Source organism: Pleurodeles waltl, chromosome 2_2 (genome assembly GCF_031143425.1).
Source record: "Pleurodeles waltl isolate 20211129_DDA chromosome 2_2, aPleWal1.hap1.20221129, whole genome shotgun sequence".
Classification (NCBI taxonomy): domain Eukaryota; kingdom Metazoa; phylum Chordata; class Amphibia; order Caudata; family Salamandridae; genus Pleurodeles; species Pleurodeles waltl.
In genome coordinates, this window is record NC_090439.1 from 785176717 (window position 1) to 785197202 (window position 20486).

The 20486-nt window shown below is 42.8% G+C and overlaps 1 protein-coding gene across 1 annotated transcript in view; it reads right to left on the reverse strand.

The window, feature by feature from the left end:
• Positions 1 to 20486, reverse strand: part of ZNF704 (zinc finger protein 704) — a 543928-nt gene that overhangs the window by 266299 nt on the left and 257143 nt on the right. Inside the window, exon 3 of the mRNA XM_069220407.1 lies at positions 13597 to 13700. Within this exon, the coding sequence (XP_069076508.1) occupies positions 13597 to 13700 (104 nt within the window). The remainder of the gene's footprint in view (positions 1 to 13596; positions 13701 to 20486) is intronic.

The window sequence follows — 20486 nt, forward strand, 5'->3', positions numbered from 1 at the left end:
TGTTACTCTGATTTATAAAGCACATGGCTACCCCAAAGTGCTTCCCAGCACTCACATAACGGACGAGGTGTACCAGCTGAATTAAAATAGCCAGGTCTTCAACTGCTTGCAAAACCTTTCAGTATAAGCGCAAAGTCTTAGAGAGGAATGCACAGAATTCCAGAGTTTAGGCCCAACATAAGTAAAATGTCAAATTAGCTTGTGGGGTCAGCTCTAAGTTCTGGTTAACCGAGGGTGAAGAACAATTAGAGTAAACTAAACTTGTGTGCTGTCTGAGTCATAGCTTTATGACTATATCATAGCACTCTGAACTTAATTTGCTAGTCAACAGTAAGCCAGTGAAGTTTCCAGTGAAGAGTGGAAACAGAAACATGCTTAGGGGCATGCCACATGAGGCACGCAGCTGCAATCTCAATATTCTCTAGCCTCTTCACCGACATGAACAATTACCCTTTGTGTAGAAATAGGGAGGAACCAAAGCATTTTTCCTAGGCATCCAAGAAGGCCAAAACAGCTAGCGGATATCCACCACAAGAACCTCTCTCTTAATGCCATTACGTTTTAAATTGTTTTCCCCCATCCACTGTGCCACAACATGTTGTCATAATCTGCAGAAAGACAAATGACAATCTGTGTGTCATCAGCATACAAGAATAAAGTAAGACAAAAAGCCTTTAATACATTCACCAAAGGGCAGAAATATATATATATCCAAACACCCATATTCACACTTGCCAAAGATTCAGGCACAGACCCACTTCAGTAGAAAATTAACTGTTTATTTGGTGCCCCAATCCGCCATTACGCGTTTCGGCCCTCAACCAGGCCTTGATCACGACACACCGCATTGTCTATACCACATTTAAAGTACACCCCACGTGATATCCACACATTAGGTGACATGAAAAATAGACTATAACAATTAAAACACAATAAATAACCTATGGGGTTATATTTCATTTTAGGGCAATACATACATTAATTCCTGAATTCAATTCAAATAATTAATTCCTATCATTAATCACGCTACTCAATTAGATGTATGTTAAGTATCAAGATGGCCAACCCATAAATGGTGGAACTGTGCAACAATTGTCAAGTGCATGTGGAGGCAGATGTCATGAATTTTCTTAGTATGGGTTTCCTTGGTGTAACGCTAGAGACTTTCTGATGTAATCTGGATAGCAATATTTACATTACTGGCCACCAGGTTAGAAACTACGAAATGTTTGGATCTGTTTGAAAGAAGATCGGCTGTAAAAGATTCAGCATCAAGGGGCTTCAGACTGATCTCAGTGGAGGCACTCGCTGAATATTAAATATGATGCACTCAAGCGGTAAACCGTTGAAAATGACAGATAAAGACAAAGGGTCTGTATCATGCTGCTGTGTTCTGTGCTGCGCCAGTGCAGAGGCCGGGTGCTTGCTATTGGCATATTCACATACATTAACTGGCAATATCTCCAGGTTAATGAATGTAAAGCTTGAGTTCTAAGAAGCACAGGGCAGTAATTCCCTGTGTTTCCGAGGTCTGTTTTCAGAAAATCATGCATTAGGTCGGAGATATTTCATTTTAATGTGAGCACTCAGGAACCCAAAATGAAGTGCACAGCTCCTTTTTGCACTGGCACCGAGCAGAAAAGGACATTATGATTTGCCCCACAATGTGAGTTCCACAACTAATACTCCTTGAGTTTACATGAGGAGAGAAAAGAGAAGTCATCAAGACACAAGGACCAGAGAAAAGTCAAAATAAAAGGATAAGCCCCTTACGACCATCCCTCTCACAGAAGACACAGAACCCACTTTAAAGCAGATAACCTTCAATGGACCTTTCAATTATCAGTATCAAGACGATGCTCTACGGCCCTTATGAGTGACAGAAGAAAAAAATAGTTCTAAACGTCAATGCTAAAATTCACAATGGTGTTCAAATAATCCACACATTTTTAGCTTTAGCTGTCCAATTTCAACGATTTATTGTGAACAATTCCAATATTTATAGCGGGCTTTGGGTTGGCCCGATTCTTATCACTGGCTAGCTGATCAATCTCATTTGCCTGCTTCTTATTCAATGGTATACCTTTCTCTACTTGTGTTTGTCTGGTCCCTGGAAGCCATCATCTTTACCATTATCTAAATGAGCTGACATGAAATCTATGTCAGGACCGGAGGCGAGAATTATGCTTTCTCTTTCTTTTACTGTTCCAAACAGCAGCCAATGAAATAACAGTAAAAAAAAAACACATCAATACCCATGATGCTAGATAATAAAGTCACATAGTCCAATCATAGCACAGAACCTCTACCCATAAAAGCTATCACCCCAAAAGTCACTTCCTCTTTCTCTCCGGAGCCAGATAAGTACAGCATTGTTACTCAGAAATTTTCTGTGTATTTTATTACGTATATGTTGTGCCTTGTATCGTTATTTGCTAATGTGTATTTGGTATTGTATAGCACTTGTCTAGCGTTTAAATTTCCTCCTGGGCCGTCTGGCTGGGTTTTTGCCTGTGGAGCGGGAGCGGACTACGCGTTCTTCGTGTAGTCCTATTTTGATTTCTATGACTTGCGTCGTGTCGTGTGTGCGAGCTGGCGTTTCTTTTCACTTTTCTAAAAGAAGCCGGCTCATTTCAGCGACACGACAGATGAATAGTGCCCCAGCATTTTGACCTTCTGTGCTCCCTGGACGCCCTACTGCTAGAGCGTGGGGTTGTAAAATTGAATAGGCACTGCCTAGAGTGCATATTCCAGGCTGCTCCCTCCACATTTTATTGGCAATTCCTAAAATAGCTTGGCAGGGGCTATTGCACTCCCCCTTTGATCTCTCCTGCACATTTATATCTGACCATTTTCAATATTAGAACAGGAGAATGGCTCAATGGCACAGGGATGAGTCAGGATACTATCCTGAAGATAATTTTGACCAGCTTGAAATTAATCTGGTCGAGGCCCATGATTCAAGGGATCAACAATCGGTAAATGACGCCCTTGTGAAGGCATTGGAACACTTTTCCGGTCAGTTGATTGATTACGCTCGTAATCAAGGTTGGAATGCCTGGAATTCCGGCTCCCGGTAAAAGCTCAAAGTTCAAGGACTATGGGAAAAATATTGAGTCTACATCCCCGGATGCCCAGGCTGACTCCTTTGACAAACTTTGCTGCAAAAGAGCCAGCAAACATAATTAGAGTAGTAAAAAAGACGCTGTTTCTTTGTCATCCTCTTCTGACAATGATTCCTCTTCTGATTCAGACGACCCGCATGTTCCCGGTCCCAGCAAAAGGCATAAGAAACAGGCCTCACCTCCCAAAGTTCTTGATTTTCACCCCACTGAGATTAGGGCATACAACTGGGTCGATTACGCAAGAGTTTTGATAAGGAGGTTCGCGCCTGACTTCATGCTGAATATCCCAGACCAGACTTAGAGGGCAAAGTTGCGGATACCCCAGAAGTGGATCCCACTATGGTGATGTTCATGAAAAAAATTCTAAAGACCCGAAGAAGGGCTTAGACACGCATGGCGTAATTGCCAAGACAAACTTTTATACATGTCAGGCCCCCTTACGAAAATCCTTGAATTGTCTTTCCACTCCAAAGCATCTGGAGCAGGGGTGGACACTGATATTCTGATTGGATAGGCACAGAGAGCCATTTGCCAAGTGGCAATACTAATTGTGCTATTTCTTCCGAACACAGACGGACCTTCCTCATGAGTATTGATCCCAAACTAAATGATCTAGTAACATCAGAAGCAGGTCCTGCTGTGGATGGAATGCTCTTCGGAGCACCGTTCGTGAAGGAACTATCACAATTTTGCTCTACCTACTCATCCCTCAACAAGGCACAGATGTCCCTTAAAAAGGTTTTCAAACGTGGCCTTTTTCTCAAGGCCGGTCGTTATGGAGGGTGTATGCCCGGCTGAGGATTATTTACGAGCCCTGAAGCCTACTACCCCAGAGGTAGAGGAGGTTGGTACAGAGAACCTACGAAGGCCACCTTCTATCCCACCCGCTCCCATGGTGGGCGTGCCAGATTCTACAGAGGTCCCAGACGGGGACAACACAAAGCGATACAGGACGCAGGATATTTGGTTAAGTGTAATATCTTCTTCCCAGGTGACTTTGGGGGGAAGAGTGAGTTCATTCCTACAACATTTTTTACTGATTTCTGGGGGATCCTTGGGTCCTTCAGACAGTTTCAGGCTGGAGTTTTTCAGTACCCCGAAACAAACTTGGCCCCCTACCTCAAGGTATTTTTCCCTAGCAGATCTGTCTATTATAGATCTAGAGGTGCAGTCCCTTCTCGACAAAGGGGCAGTGGGTTTTTCCTCCCCTCACCCTTACAGTTTCATCAGCCCTATTTTATTAGTAGACTAAAAGGGTGGAGGTCATCGTCTAGTATTAAACCTCAAAGAGTTCAATTGCTAGGTATTATACAGACACTTCAAAATGGAGGGGATTCACATGTTGAGGGACATTTTGTTAGAGGGCGATTAAATGGTGTGTCTGGATCTAAAAGACGCATTCCTTTCAGTTCCCATTTTCCCCCTCACAGGAGATACCTCCAGTTTCTGTGAAGGGGCCAGTGTCTAGAATTCAAGTCTCTCCCTTTTGGCCTGTCATCAGCTCCTTGGTGTTTCACCAAACTGATGAGACCAGTGATGGAATCTCTTCGAGCAAAAGGGGTTTGTTTGATAATTTATATGGACGACATTTTGCTGATGGCTCAGGTTGCTCAGACTCTTCCAAGTCATTTATCACGGACTGTTCAGCTTTTACAGGATCTGGGATTCATTATCAATGTGCAGAAGTCATTGTTGAATCCTTCCCAGGTGATACATTTTCTGGGTTTTCAGATAGATTCGGTCCGAGCCGAACTGATTCTCCCTTCTCAAAAGATTCACAATATCAAAAGGGAGTTGAGGTCTGCCTTAACTAACCAAACCATGTCACTAAGAGCGATTGTTAGAATAGTGGGACTTCTGTCCTCGTCCATTCAGGCAATTTTTCCTGCCCCCCTTCACTACCGTGCTCTCCAGAGGTTAAAAATTCAGCACCTTCATAAGGGTCTGTCATACTCGGAGCAGATTCCATTATCTGAGTAGGTGAGGACGGAACTTCATTGGTGGTTGGATCACATGGAAGCCTGGAAAGGCAGAGCCATTTTCAGATCTCACCCAGATGTAATAATCGAATCGGATGCCAGTCAGTGGGGCTGGGGGCACGTTGCGGATCGATTGCGACGGGGGCCATTGGCCCCAGTCAGAAATGCGGCTTCACATAAATTGTTTGGAGCTTCTAGAGGGCTCATTTGCCATAAAGAGTCTTTCCCCTCAGAAGTCGGGTTGTTGTATTTTATTGAGGATGGATAATATCTCAGCAGTGAGATATGTCAACAAGCTGGGGGGGAGGAGTCAAATCCAGAATTTCAGCAGAGATAGCCAAGGAATTTTAGCATTATTGCCTTCTTCACCATCTGATTGTCACAGCGGTTTATCTCCCTGTGGCTCAGAATGCCATAGCGGACTGGAACTCTAGGTACTTGAGGGATACCAGCGATTGGAGGTTGGATCAGGATCTTTTTCATCAGATCATTCTAGAAATGGTTCCCTTCAACATAGATCTCTTTGCCTCCCATCTCAATTTCCAGATTCTGACATTCTTCAGTTGGTGTCCGGATCCATTGGCTCTGGCGACAGATGCCTTCATTCAGGATTAGAGTCCGTTTCGGAGATATGCATTTCCACCATTCATGATGATTCCCAGGGTTCTATCTCAGGTTCAAAGACAAAAAGTGGAGATTGTGCTTCAAACCCCTCTTTGGAGGGCTCAACCCTGGTTCCCGGTAGCTCTGCTGTTAGCTTGCGCTCCTCCTCTTCTCATTCCGCTTCGTCAGAATCTTCTGATGAGTCCAGAGGGCCTTCAACATCCCTTGGTTCTGTCGAAAAAAATGTGGTTGATGGTTTGGACAGTTTCAGGTCAAGATGGACTTCCCCAGGCATTTCGCAACATGCTACAAGTTTCATCAAACAAGCCTGGGCAACGGCACTCATAAGCGGTATGCCTCAGCCTGGCGGAGATGGTCTAGTTAGTGTGACGGACGGAGTATCGATCCAATGGGGTCGAATGTTGACATGATTGTGAATTTCCAAGCAGAACTCACGGGTTCGGTTCTAGCTTATCGTACGGTCAATAATTTCAGGTCAGCCATTTCTGCTGGTCATGCACAGATTGAGGGTAAGCCGGTTGGGGAACATCCACTAGTTTGTAAAGTAATGAATGGGATTTGCATGTCGTCTCCTCCTCAATCAAGATATTCTTCCCTTTGGAACATCGATATAGTTTTAAGGTTTTTAGACAAATGGCCATCTAATTGTTATCTTTCCAGAAAACAAATATCAGCGAAGTTAACTATGTTACTTTGCCTTATTTCCTGTAAACGTGTATCGGACGTTAGAGCTTTAGATTTGGCAGAGAGAGTATATTCTCCGGAGGGAGTTACGTTTAATGTCACCAGAAGAACGAAAGCCAATTGCAGGATGGTAGCATATCCTAGGTTTCCTGAAAATCAACAACTGTGTGTAGTTCAGTTTTTGAAGGTTTATGAAACTGCTACAGTTGATATCAGACATGATTTTAAGGGTCAATTGTTAATATCATTGCAGAAACCATTTAAACCGGTGTCATCTGCTACTTTATCCAGATGGATGAGATGTTTGATGAATGAAGCGGGAAAAGACACTACTAAATATGGGGCTCATTCAGCTAGGATAGCAAGGGCTTCCAAGACCTATGCGTTAGGCTCTCATCTAGAAGACATTATGAGAGCAGAGGATTGGTCCTCAGAATCTACTTTCTATTAAGGACACGGAGGCGAGGATTATTCCGCCCTTAGTATTGTATGAATCATATTGGATTCTTCTTGATGAGGATTTTATGATTAAAATTTGTTGTATGTTTTGGGTTTTGCCTGCCCTGAATTATGGATTCTATACAGATGTTTCATTATCTGTTATTTCGGCAAAAGTATTACCTTCAATTTTTGTTTGTCACCTTTAGGATCGGATCAGAAGACACTGCGATGGTTTGGACCTATTGATTCCTGTGTTTGAAGAGCACATCTTTTTGAGTTTCAGTTTTTCTGCTGAAGCTGCTGGTGGTACTTCTTGCCCTGGCGCCTGTTGAGGTCGGATTGGGATGTTTTGGACTTCAGAATAGTTGTTCATGGACTGTTAATCTGTAAGGAGTTTAGTTTCTACTGCGTTCTTGTTCTTATCTGAATGTTACAAAGAAAGAGGAAGTGACTTTTGGGGTCATAGATTTTATGGGTTGAGGTCATGTGCTATGATTGGACCATGTGACTTTATTATCTAGCATCATGGGTATTGATGTTTTTGTTTTACTGTTATTTCATTGGCTGCTGTTTGGAACAGTAAAAGAAAGAGAAAGCATAATCCTCGCCTCCGTGTCCTTAATAGAATTGAAAATTCTTGACACGTAAGCTAGAAATCTTTTATCCTTCTACCGGCCGCATTCAATGAATTTGTGCTTTTAGCACTCAATGGGAGTGCATTAGTTGTCTTACTCACTCCCTGTGTGCTGCTTTCCTCACTTAACCCTGCCCTTTGCACTCTGTGTTGCTTCCCTCACTAAATATGTTGCATTCCTCCTCGCTCAGAGTCCTCCTTAGCTTATTTCATTTTTTTATTAAATTAGTGCAACCCCACTCTCCTAGTTCTTTCTTTAGTTCCCCACCCTCCATGCCCATTATTCATTCATGCAGCGTAGCCTGGAGACATCCTTGGCTCCCCCCAATTTCTTGTTCCCCACTGATTTCCATTTAATTATTTTTCTCCAGAGGATCCAGCAGCTGACATTTGCTACCGGGCAACTTATTTCTAACTACTGCCCTTTCAAGAACTTTTTTTTTTGTTTACATTAGTACTCGAAGATAGGTGTTTGTCCTCAAGGAACGATAAATTTAAAACATTTTTTAAATATGCCACCAATCATCTATATCATCACACTGGAGACCCTATAGTGTTGTGATGCATAGACGGGCATATGTGATGGTGCATGCAAGCATATATATCACAGGACTGAGCCTTTTCTTATTTTTTTTGCCTTTACTCTTATTTTTTTCCTGCGTTTGCTGAACTAGCAAAGTATGTTTAAATATGGGACCGCCACAATAAATTGTGTGTTTAAGTTTTCTTTCAGAATTTAATTTCTTTATAATTTTTCAAACATTTGTTGCAGAACAATTATTATGCAAAGGTATTTAATTAAGTGTGATCTAAGTGATGAATTACAATTAAATAAAACAGGAAATCAACCACAGATACACATGAATAATGACTTGCAACTCCAAAAATAACCTAGAGAGGATTTGTGACCGGTGGATGAGCATATAGTAGGACTCCATGTTTTATGGCTAGTATTAGCCACCCCTCTACAGTGTAAAATTCTAGTGATGCACTTTTCTCAGATGCAATTATGCCTTGTAAAGTATCTAGGGATCTGGGAGAGCCAAAAGAAACAGAGGGATTGCACTTAAATTGGTTTTACATAACCATGCCCCGCTTGGCCTGACATTTTGGAATTATCATTACAGGTAATTTTTCCTTTCCCCTTTACCAGTTTTTTAGCTGAGAGCCAGAGCAGATATCAGAAATAACAGTCTGAAGATCTTCTAGGAGGCAGGGTTGATTCATTAGTCTAGAAGTTAAACAGAGTGCCCCCCGCCTTCTTCAATGAGGTAATTATTCAGGATGGCCTGTGTTGCCATCAGAGTATAGCAATTTCAGTGTTCAGCATTCTCACAGCTTTTTGTGAACAAGCTTCAGTAGTGGTCACTGAGTGTTTCTTTTTTTGTAGTTCATTCTAAAGGGGACAATTTCTTGACCTTGAGCTTTACCATTGGAATGGTAGAGGCACAGAAGGGTACTAAATGACAGAACAGAATTCCCAATTGTCTTCCATGTGTCCCGAAAGGCTTCAACATTAATTTAAATGAAGCCAACCTGATTTCAGAATGGTGAAGGTAACCTTTAACAAGCATGGTGCACAAAAACTTTGATGTCAATTCAAAATGGTTAGAGTACTTATCGGTGGTATTCATTACTCCGACTCTTCTCTCGTTTCCCAATACTAACTCACTGAAGAGGATCTATCTCCTCAAGACAGGCACTCTAGGAAGGTACTCTACAAAGTACAAAGTTTCCTGAATGTTGTGCCAGTCCTTTACTCTGGCCATGAACCCCAAATAGGAAGTAAAGGGAAGGCCCACCCATAGCACACATGTCCAGACACAGGAGGGAGAGGGAGATTGTAAGTACTGGAACAAGAAATGGAGAATTGGAATAATGAAGATTAACGGTAAGTAATCTGCTAATTACCTTCTCATACGTGTCTCTTCCTTTCTTAGCAAGTCTATAAAAAGTCAGCATGAACTTACAACAATACAACAGTTTAGCGCACCATACATCAACGGAAGACTGCAAAAAATGAGATTCAAGTATTCAAACCAAGCTAAACAACCAATGAGTGAAAACCAGCAGTAAACCCACTCAAAAGGGACACACACCCAAATAGGTTTTGAATGCTCTAACTCCTAAAGGTGAGCACAACTCACCACAACTAATAAAATCCTTATTGCCCCGGGGAAAGACAGTAAGCACAAGGACATCCATGGGAATTATTAGGTCCAAGAAGGAGACAGGGCTATATTGTATTTCTGAAAAATACAAAGAGGGCAACCTCTTAAAAACATGGATTGAAACAGAAGAGCTTCACTTGCCTTTATTCACTGGAGCCTAACAAGCGGATGTCACTATGAGAGGTGAACATACATCCCTAACCCCAACAACAAAGCCAAACTCCTCAACATGCCAGGATCATGAAAAAAACAGTGGAAAAGAGAAAGGCCCAGTTCACAAATGCTGTCAACTCCCTTATTCTATAATACTTGTCAGCTGCCAGGACATCAAAGAACAGGAAAATGTCAAAAATAGCAACTAACCAGAACCCTGATTTAAAATGTGAGAAAGTTACCTTACTGGAAGGCAAGAAGGGCCGGAGGGGGGCCCAAAGCCTCCAAGGAGTCCACCAGATACCAATTAGCCCCACAATTAAGTAACTACAGAACATTAGGATGAATACTAATTGAGTCCTGTTCTACAGCCAAGGTATAAATTGGCCCACATGTGAAGAGAAGCCAACACTGGGAATCTGGAATTTCTATAACCAGTATTGGCTGTTTGGGACCACATCTAAGTTGGAAAGGACCACTGGAATATAAGAAAGAACAGCAACAACTCAGAAACAGGTCGTCTAAAGCAGGGATGACAAATCCCCTTGATTCAGGATGTGAAACAAGTAGCATGGAAGAACTCATCAACTAACAGGAATAGACTTGTCTGAGGCCATACCATTACTTTCCGAAATTACTGCACAAGGTCATCCCAATGTAACCACACAAGCCCAAGACCAGAACTGGCACAAATGAAACTCAGATATAAAGAAGTTAGACTTCCAACATATAGCCAAGCCCACCAGAATCCATGTGATAAAGCACCAAAAACAATAAAATCTGATTCAAATAACAGTCTTCCACCACCAAGGTTAACATGTGTGTCAGAGACATGTGGAAGCAGCAAGGTAAAGCATCATCTGTTCCACCGAACTCTCCACTGGAGGGAGTACAAATGAAGAATGTCAGTTAGCTACAGCCACCAACACCTGTGGAAGTACATCACTCAAATGTAATCACAACATAATCCATAGATGGCATGGGAAATATATCACCTTGCATCAGCCTTGCAGATGGGCATTGTGAAAGGCATCTGCAAGCCATTTCCAAGGCAAAGGTTTGTCAGCAGATCCTGCATTCACTATGACTCGAGGCAAAAGCTCAAGCAAGGAAGGGAATTCCACATCAAGACTAACGGCTGGGAAGTAAGGTACTTCAATGTCAAAAAGACTGTAGAATAGTACAGAGTGCACATAAACATTTTACAATTGATTACCTTTCACTTACTGGACCAGTCACTTGAATAAAAAGCCCTTTGCTGGAATAGAGTTTTGAGCATATATGGGAACAGGATGAAATCCAGACTTGAACCAGTAATCTCCAGGTTGAGAGATAGTTTTCAAACTCTAGGTTTTAGTGGTGCAGCTTCAGACAAGTTGAGTCAGATGTTACACAACAAGGAAAGTTACTAACATGAGCCCACAGAAAGCTAGCACAGAGATCAAGAAGAAGAAATGTGAAACCTCACACTCTCAGGGAACACTAGGGGGGGTTCAAAGACGATGTAGAATTTAATGCCATCAACATCTAGAAAACAATTCCTAAACTTCCAGTCCCAGAAACAAATATACCAGCAGGGCAATCTAACTGGAAATGGCTATCCATTTCTCTCCAGTAGAACCTGCAATTGTAGGGCGTAGGGAGTAGAGATCAAAGGAAATATTAGGCAATAGACACAAAAAAGAATGGTACAAGCCAGATCAATGAACAATAAGGATCATCTAATTCAACAACAGAGAAAGCAAAAGGAAAAGCGGGCAGCTTTCATATTTTCTGAAGAGAATGCTGCAGTATCCTAAACCCCTTCAAGACGACACAGAAGAAAATCCCTAGGGACAACCACAGGACTCCACCATTGAGTTACCAATGGAGCATCCTACTGAAAGACAGATATAGCTGAAATGTTATGAAAACAGTTGCCATAGACTCTCAATATTGCCTGCAACACATTTTTAAGGAATCCTTGACACACTTTGAGATTGACTTTCAAGGCTACATGACAGGATCCAACAATCCACCTGAGAAGAAAGGAAATGCATCCTAGAGGACAACACTGTCATACTGAGCTCATGGTGCTGTGTCCAAAGCAGATCACACTCCGCTTAAATTGGAGTTTGCATGCATATGACCATAGCTGTAGGAACAAGCAGTCCTGCCAAAGCCACCAATAACAGCATGTAGGGAAGAGGTCTCAACTGGTGCTTCAAATTCATCCTTACTTCTGTGCTTCCAGGGGGAACGGCCCTAGATATCCACCTCTAATTAATCAAAAGCAACATAACTCAACTGTTTTGGGAAACAGGACTGACCACAAGCCATGCTGCTTGAACTAGGAGGAGGTGCAGTCTTAATGGGCCCCACAATCCACACTCTCCATAGGCCATCAAAAACGTTCACTAAAATATATAAATGGTAGACGTTCATGAAGCACCAAGGAGCCACTGCACTGCTCACACATCTGCAGGAACATAAAATCGACTTTGCAAGTCCAGGTCTACACATATGGAACATAGGGACAATGCTGTCCAAATGTGAAGCTTAACAGCTGTAGTTCAACACTATCACAATAAATCAGGCTGTTCAAGGGCCCCTGACAACAATGCAGAAGGAAGGCAAATAATGAAAAGATAGGAAAGGAGGCTGCCGACAAGGGTGTTTCTGCCAGGTAAATCATGGGGAAACTGAGACGCAAAAACACATCATCGAGCAGGGAGAATGGAACAAAGTTTAACACAGTAGTCTTCTGTCCCTACCCATCAGCCAGTTTTGTGTTACACGCAGAAGGCCCTAACAGTTTTGCAACCGCTCAATCCCTTAAAATGTAAGGCTGCTTAATGTCTTCACATGAGCTGAACCATAGTGTGAAGATGGATGCCATATTGATACTTGGAGCTTTGACCTACATGTAACCCCTTTGTGTGAAGGGTGAGCACTTAAGTCTTTCAGATACATTTCCAGTCAATATTGAGGAAGCAACCAACAACCTGTCCAAATTGTGAGCTATTTTAAAAGATAGAACAGAGCTGCCCACATGCAAGCCTTAAGGGGCTTCTGAGTGTACATCTGCTGCAGATGAAGGTTATGCATCAGGTTGCAGGGGCTCCCACGTCTCATCTCTTCTTCTTGTTTTCAACAGCAGAAAGGAAGGGAGGTTGGTTTCTAGCTACTGCCAGAATACCACTGCTATTATTGCTGTTGTTGGCATTGACTACCACCAAGATGGCACACAAGGAATAAGTGTACCATTCATATTCAGCAAAGTGACCAGCTATTGGTCATTCTAGAGAAGGGGGGGAAGGATGGTGGTGAGCCATATCAATCACCACTGCTTAACTAGCTCCCTCTCACTATCTATGAAGAAACGAGGGAGCTCTGACTGATCAAGAGCTCAGGTGTGCAACCTAAAAAAAAACAGCACAAAAATTAAAAATCAGAAGTGCTATGAGTGGGTCTGCCTTTTACTTCAAATGTGGAGGCATGGCAAGAGTAGAGGGCAAAATTAATTGTGGATGGTAGCATTCTTAAGGAGGCAGATCTTCCTCACTGAACAGTGTAATGTGAATTATGTCACAAAACAAATTTCATGAAATGCACAGTGTTGGATCATGCTCAGGTCACATTTTGCACAAGTAAACATAAAGCACAGCAGGGAAAACACAGGCATGTGAACAATGTTCACGGTGAGAATCAGGTGTTAGCTATAATGTTAAAACATTAGAAGGAATCCCTACTGCACCATTCATCCCTGCGTCCCAGACCGTCAAAAGAAAACATTATTCGTTTACCATTTGGCCGCACTGGAGGGCTTCGAACTAAAGGACTGGTAGACAAACTGGTTAGTACCATGGCAGCAGTCACCTTATCCATTTCTGCCTCTTCTGATGATTTCCTGAAACCAGAAAACCAGGAATCAAAGACATTCAGACACTTAAAAGAGGGACAAAAACAGCGGACAAGAAATATAAATCACAATATGTACAACTTATGAAAAGAGCATGTGAACAAGAGTCCTTCTAATATACTTTTAGTGCTGCTATTGGTAAGCACTGGAATCATAATTTGAGCTACAAGTTTGTTAACTCTGGGGGAATGTGCTTGCTGAACTTAAAAACTGAAATTGGCTACCGTGACAACACAGTAATAACCACCAATGTTTAACATCAGCTAAAGGCTGGTAAACAAGTATACAGAAATGGTATTTATTGATAACGTCATTTGAAATGTTATCAGTGACGTCATGTGTGATTCCTTTAGGATAAAGCGTGAAGTGGTTTCATACTGTTGGCATAATGCCACTTGGCACATTGGCATCCACCTTCCCAAATACCAGAACATTGGACTAGTCTAGTTTGGAGTTGCTCAAGGAGTGATCCACTTGGTCCAAGTGATGAAGGTGACAGAAAGTCGCCAAGGCCATGTGAATGTGTAGGCTATAAAGGTAGTCATTTTCATATCATGCACGTTTTTGGAGAGGGTGATTGGCAGACCAAGGCGAACTGGCAAAAGGGAGGATGGTTCTTTCTGCCTTCTGTAGTTAGTACAGTTCTGACTAAAATAGTTAAATTTTTGACTCGCGGAGTCATACTAGCTCATTCAACCTGCCAGTTCCTATTTCCTACAGCCCCAAACGGCTACAACAGGACTAGGAGGAGAAAAATTGCTTCCTGGAAAATTAAGTGAAACATTTTAAAAAATCACAGACAGAGGGACGTTGTACATGAAGTAGGACTGAAAGTGATGTCCTAGTGCCATTCAGAGGATGACTTTCTGAAACCTTAAAAACAGCAGATGTAGCAGCATGAAGAATACACTCATGAAACTGCAAGAAAAATATGTGCGTACAGGACCTACAGTGATGATGCATGCCCAGGCCATGGAAGAAAGGGCTAGGATCCTCCCAGTTGATAGGTCTTAGGGTCCTTGAATTTGCCAGCCCTGGATCCTCTAGTTCTTGGTGTCAGCCAGCAGATAAAACAGCTGGAGGTGTAAATTCCAGCTCAGATGTTCCTACGTAAACTGACGGTTGCAAGGGAAAATCAGTTTTATACTTTCTGTACTCTTGGAAGACACTGGGAACAGGGATCTAGCACGAGGAGGCATCACCGAGGATGGAGAAGTGGATGGCCATGAGGATCTCGAACTAAAGGTGAGAAGTTCAACCTGGATTTTCTCTAAATGTATTCAATTTTATAGTCATGGATAGTGATGGTTGCACCTCTTTGGGAGGATTCAATATGTTTTAGAGGTCTAGGGATCTTATTTTGTTATCCTGATAGACTCCATGCAAGCATTTCCATTGTTGATTGAATGTTTATTTTACTTGGAGAGTGGACATTATGAGGATTTAATAAACACAAGAATAATTAGACATGGACTTGGTTACCAGGATAATGGATGAGAGATCCAAGTGTCTGAGAGAGAGCTGGAGTGTTTAAATTGTTTCTTTTGCAATCTGCTGAAGTAAACGTGTATTGTTCCACTAAAACCTCATAACATGACAGGCTGGCAGGCATTGCTGATTTTCTCTGATGTCGCTCTCACCATATCAGCAGTTTCACCCCAAAAAAACAGTGAGTAGGAAACCCTAAATTTAGAAGACCCATCATGGGTTGGCCAGAGGAGGATGTTTCTTCAACAAACCCAGGCTGCCTGGCAGCCAGCTAGCCACAGATGGAAAAAGGGGGTCACAGTGTTTTTTTCAGTTAGGTTGGTTGTTCATAAAGTCTGGACCAGTGATTATCAAAATAATAATAAATGGGTAGCAATAAATCATCATTAAACCAAACCTATACAGGAGGGGCTGCTCTGGGAAGACAAGCGAATCACAACGGACGATGCCCTTTCAAAGCTATTTGTAAAATTAGAACGCAGCCAAGATTAGCATTACCTCCTGCTTTTGTAACGACAGCCAGGAATTATATTTTTTATGGCATGTCATGGTTTGAGGTAATTTATAACGCAGCATCCCTGTAATCTAGTTCAGCCGAGAAGAGGAGCTGTGTATGCTATTAGTGATGATGGAGTGGAACAGATGTTAATCTGTAAATACTCTGCCCAATGAGCTCATCTTCATGCCTGGTAAATAAAGGTGACATAATGCGTCTGTGCTTTCTGCACATACAAATCCCAGCCCCATTACGGGAACTAAACATTTCTTTCACTGCCACCGTGATCAATAATTCCAATTACAGTTTTAATAATTACGTTGTGCACGTATGATGCTCGCTCATGACACTTGTACACAACAGTTGAATAGAAATGAACATTAAAATGCATTTTGGAGTAAAAAGCGAGCTTTTTTAATATAAACCGAAAAGATTCAAACACACACAGAAAGTATTAGCCACGTACAGTACCAGACAGAAGACAGTTGTGTGAAAGATCCTCATTTGCAAAGGGAGGAGCTGTACTAACATATGTCACCTCTTAGGTTTTTTAATTTATTTTTGCAGTTTGATAGTGCGAACGTGGCACAAAGGTAGGATTAGGGCGCTTATCCTGAGAATGGAACGAATGACATCCAGGTAGTAGAAACAATAAAGACAAGATCAATGCAAGGAGGTCGATGCAATGATTTTTCTTTCAGTCATTTTTCTTTTTTTAACTATGTCTTCATGTTACAGTACTTGGACACCAATGATAACTTTGCGCCATTAACGATTAATTTTCCTGTGCGGTATATTAAAAATAAAAGGTTTTCCAAGTCTATTATTACATTTGCCTTATAGAAAGCACATGTATTCATCTATTAAATTATAAGCAATGGTCATCCTTTCTCATGTGATTTTTTTATTGAAAGCACATAGCCACCATTCTTTAGGTAACAGCATGTTTTGTTGTTTAACATTTTTATCATTGTCCTGCAATAAATAAAGGAGCCACACCACCAACTTGCCAAGTCTAGAAGTCTTGGAGTTGCCAATGCTTGTTTCAATTGCCACTGCATTTCACTCAGCATGCATGATTATCATTCAATATAAACAATTTATGAAACAATGCTTACTTTTTTTATTTTTATTTTTTAAAAAAGCATTGGCAAAAACAACAAGTTTTACCCCCATGGACTGTAAATTTCTTTACTACGTCATGCGTTACAATTAATGACAACAGTTCAAGTAAGAAGGCCTGGTGAAAGTCTGTCTTCTCTTACTATGGCTCGAGCGCACAAAGAGCTGGCTAAAATAGCAATATGATTTCTACAGTTACAGCTGTGTGCCTCACAAACTGAATTAAGAAAATGTAGAATGTTACAAAAATATGATGACATAACCATAAGAGAACAAACATTTAAATAGAAAGAGAGGGCTGTAGTCTGCACTACTGATTGCAGGGTCATCTTAAGCATTTGGGGGGGCTGAGCAATGCCTATTTTAGGGGCCCCTTTACATCAGACATTTGAATTGTATTACCCATTTTCTGCTACTCAACGTGGAACGTACAATGCCAACCATTACTAAATTATACGTCAAACTTTAACAGGATCAGACAAAAACAACTGAAATATCCTGGGATCCCAAAAATCCTTAAAATGACACTGAATAGATAGAGTCAGAGGCAAAGAAAGTTAGAGAGGTTTAGACCCAGAAATAGAATAGGTAGGGCCAAATAGTAAGTTCACTTTTCCAGGGGGCTCCTTTGAAGGTGGGGGTCCTGGGCAATTGCCTACTTTTCCCATGCCTTAAAACGTCTTTGACAGAGTGTAAAATATTGAGTGGCCACAATATTGTAATCAAAATATCAAAAAACAAAATATCAAGGAGTTAACTGCATATACTTATGTACAGATTTACTATTTGTAATATTTTTTTTTTACCTTGCTAATTTTTTATCTTGCTAACCATACTCAGATATTTAAGCAAAGAATTGCATGCTAGTATCACGCATCATTATAATGTCTTGGGAACTCGGTCCCACACCTTTACCTTGCATGACTCACATATCACATTACTGCTCTGGAATGGCGTATACAAACTAGGACACTTCCACATCCCCGCATGTGCTTTAGAGATACTATTCTTAACTGAAATACAGCTCACCTAACCAACTCTTATAAGTGACAACACCTTACTTGATTAAGCCACCGTTTTCCTAATCTTTTCACTTCACGCATAGTGGTGGACACATCTACTTTTTGAAAAATTCTAATGATCTACCACAACCTGCGCTATCTGTTTCATTGCAGCCTTGAGACAGCCCCGGGATATCGAGCCGCTGAGGGGGCGAAACACATGTGGGCTGCTCACAGATAATGTTTACTATAAGTGTGTTATTTGTTGGAAGAATTCATGCCGGAGAGCTAATAAAATAATCACTATAAATAAAACGGAGATCTAAAAGATACGATAAAGGAATGTGCACTTTTAAAAAAATATATGGGTAGATACACTCAATCCTCTCTAAAAGTATATCGACAAAGAGGTATAGTAGGTCAAACCTCAACAAGTGGACTACCCCTTTGGACTATGGGTATTACTCAAAGGGGAGGGAGTCCTGGACCTTGGAGCATACTACCATAACCTTCTGTATAATAAATTCAACTTGTATTGCTGTCCCTAAACCAAAAAGAACTGTTTGAAGTTTTTGTACAGAAGTCATAACAGTGATTTACGTAAGGGAAACTTGCAGTGCAATGTAATGTGAAGACATTATGGGTAAATGCATTTCTAGTTATTAAGAAACAAGAGAACACTTCAGGCCAAAGAGAAACTCTTCTAGTGACCTTTAGAGACTACAAATCTAAGGAAGGCATTCTGAGATGGCCGGCAGAGCAAAGTATTTGACATTTAAAGGCTTAAGATTGCTGTTTCCTGGAAAAGCTTAGGGGCGTGGTTTCGCAAAGAAACATGGCGGTTGCTCTGTAATGAGCTCTGCTCGACCACGCAGTCAATCCATGTGAAACTGCCTCTCCCTGGGTGGATCCAGTCTTGGTAGAGCTATGGTGGCTGTCACTACTTGTGCACACTTTATACCCCACAAGTGAGGAGGAAGTGGCCTTTCCACAGAGCAAAACTACCCTGGTGCAATCGGCGGGCAGCGTGACCGATGGAGGTAGAGCGCAACTTGGCCTGGAGTGGAGATGTGAGGACTGCCCGCTAAGTGATAGCAGGGAGATGGCAGCTTGCTGCGTGCTGGAGTGTAGTGAATACCTAAAGTGCGGCAGAGATTGACCAGTGTTGGCCACCCCAGAGGTGATAGCTCATGCGGCACAGAGGGCAGGAGGAGAGGCAGCCTAGTGGCGTGGGGCCCACTTGAAAGTGCCGCATTGAAGTGGGAGAGAGGACAGCTGATGTGACGCCCAGGGGTGAGGTGCTGTGAGCGGGGCTGAGACCCCGACACTGAGGCTCACTGAGAGATGCCCCTGGGCCCCAATGGATGAGTGGGCCGTGACGGATGAGTGGGACGGCGGGGCCTGGACGGAAGGAGGAACCCTGTGGCCTGTGGCCTTTGGGGAGGTGAGAGTGCTGTTCTGAGCTGTATGAGAGGTGCCTGGAGTGGCTGGGGCTAACAGCAGGGACCCTTCCCGCTGATATATCACTGCGCGGTCCAAAACCACATGGAAGCAGCTGGTGGCGGGCCCACTTGAAAGTGTCGCATTGCGGCAGCTGAGAAGACTGGTGACAGGACGTCCAGGGGCACTGCTGTGACAGATGAGTGGAACGGCAGTGCTTGGACGGAAGGAAGGACCCTGCGGTCTGTGGCCTCCAGGGATGTGAGACTGCCACTCTGAGTTGTACGAGATGTGCCCCGAGTGGCTGGAGTTAACTGCGGGCCCTGGGGCCGATCTATCATTATGCAGTCTGATACTACATGGACACGGCTGATGGTGATATGGGGTGCGGACACAGACTTCTGGACCAGCTATTGGGCCCAAGGGTGATTGACAGGGGCAGGGCAGCTGCATTCCACTGGAGGCGATAGCCCAGGAGGCTGTGGGGGATGCTGCTACACTGGACACAGCTTAGTGACGCAGAGGGTGGATCCCCTAGTGACTCAACGTGTCTTGTGACCCATTCCCCCTGCATTCGGCGTCCTGACCCCCTTGGACTTAAGAGGGTATGTGGTTGGAGTGGGCCTGAGATCTGACCTGAAAGCCAGTGGACTGCACTGAGACTGTGCTGCAAGGAGGGTAGTCACTTTAGTGGGGATAACTTTGGTGTCTGCTCGATGACGAGGGGGCCTTGACCCAGATCTGGAGGACCGCCTGCTAGAGCGCCCATATCCAGTTGTGACTCCTTCCTGCATCCGAACCTCACCCGGGGGTCAGGGGGTGATTGTCAAGAGATCTGTGGTGGTTCTTCTGTTTGCCTGGCCAGAGAGAGGGACCCACAGTCACAACATGGTTGAAGATACATTTCTGTCAGCTGCTTCACAGCAGACAAAAACAAACATACCAAGCACATCCACATCTGCCTGGGAGACTGAGGTGATCAGAGACAGCCCACCGCTGGGGGACATCAGCCAGGCCTCACCAATATTGCTTGCAATCCAAGACCTCAAGGTAACAATGGAAGGCAAGATGGGGGAACTCATGGTGGATTTGGCTCTCATTCACCAAGACTTCTGCAAAACCACTCATAGGGTTACTGAGGTATAGGGCAGAGTGTCTGAGACCAAGGACACAGTGAAAAATCACGAAGAGCGCCTGGTCCAATTGCAACGCCGTGTGGGTCAATTG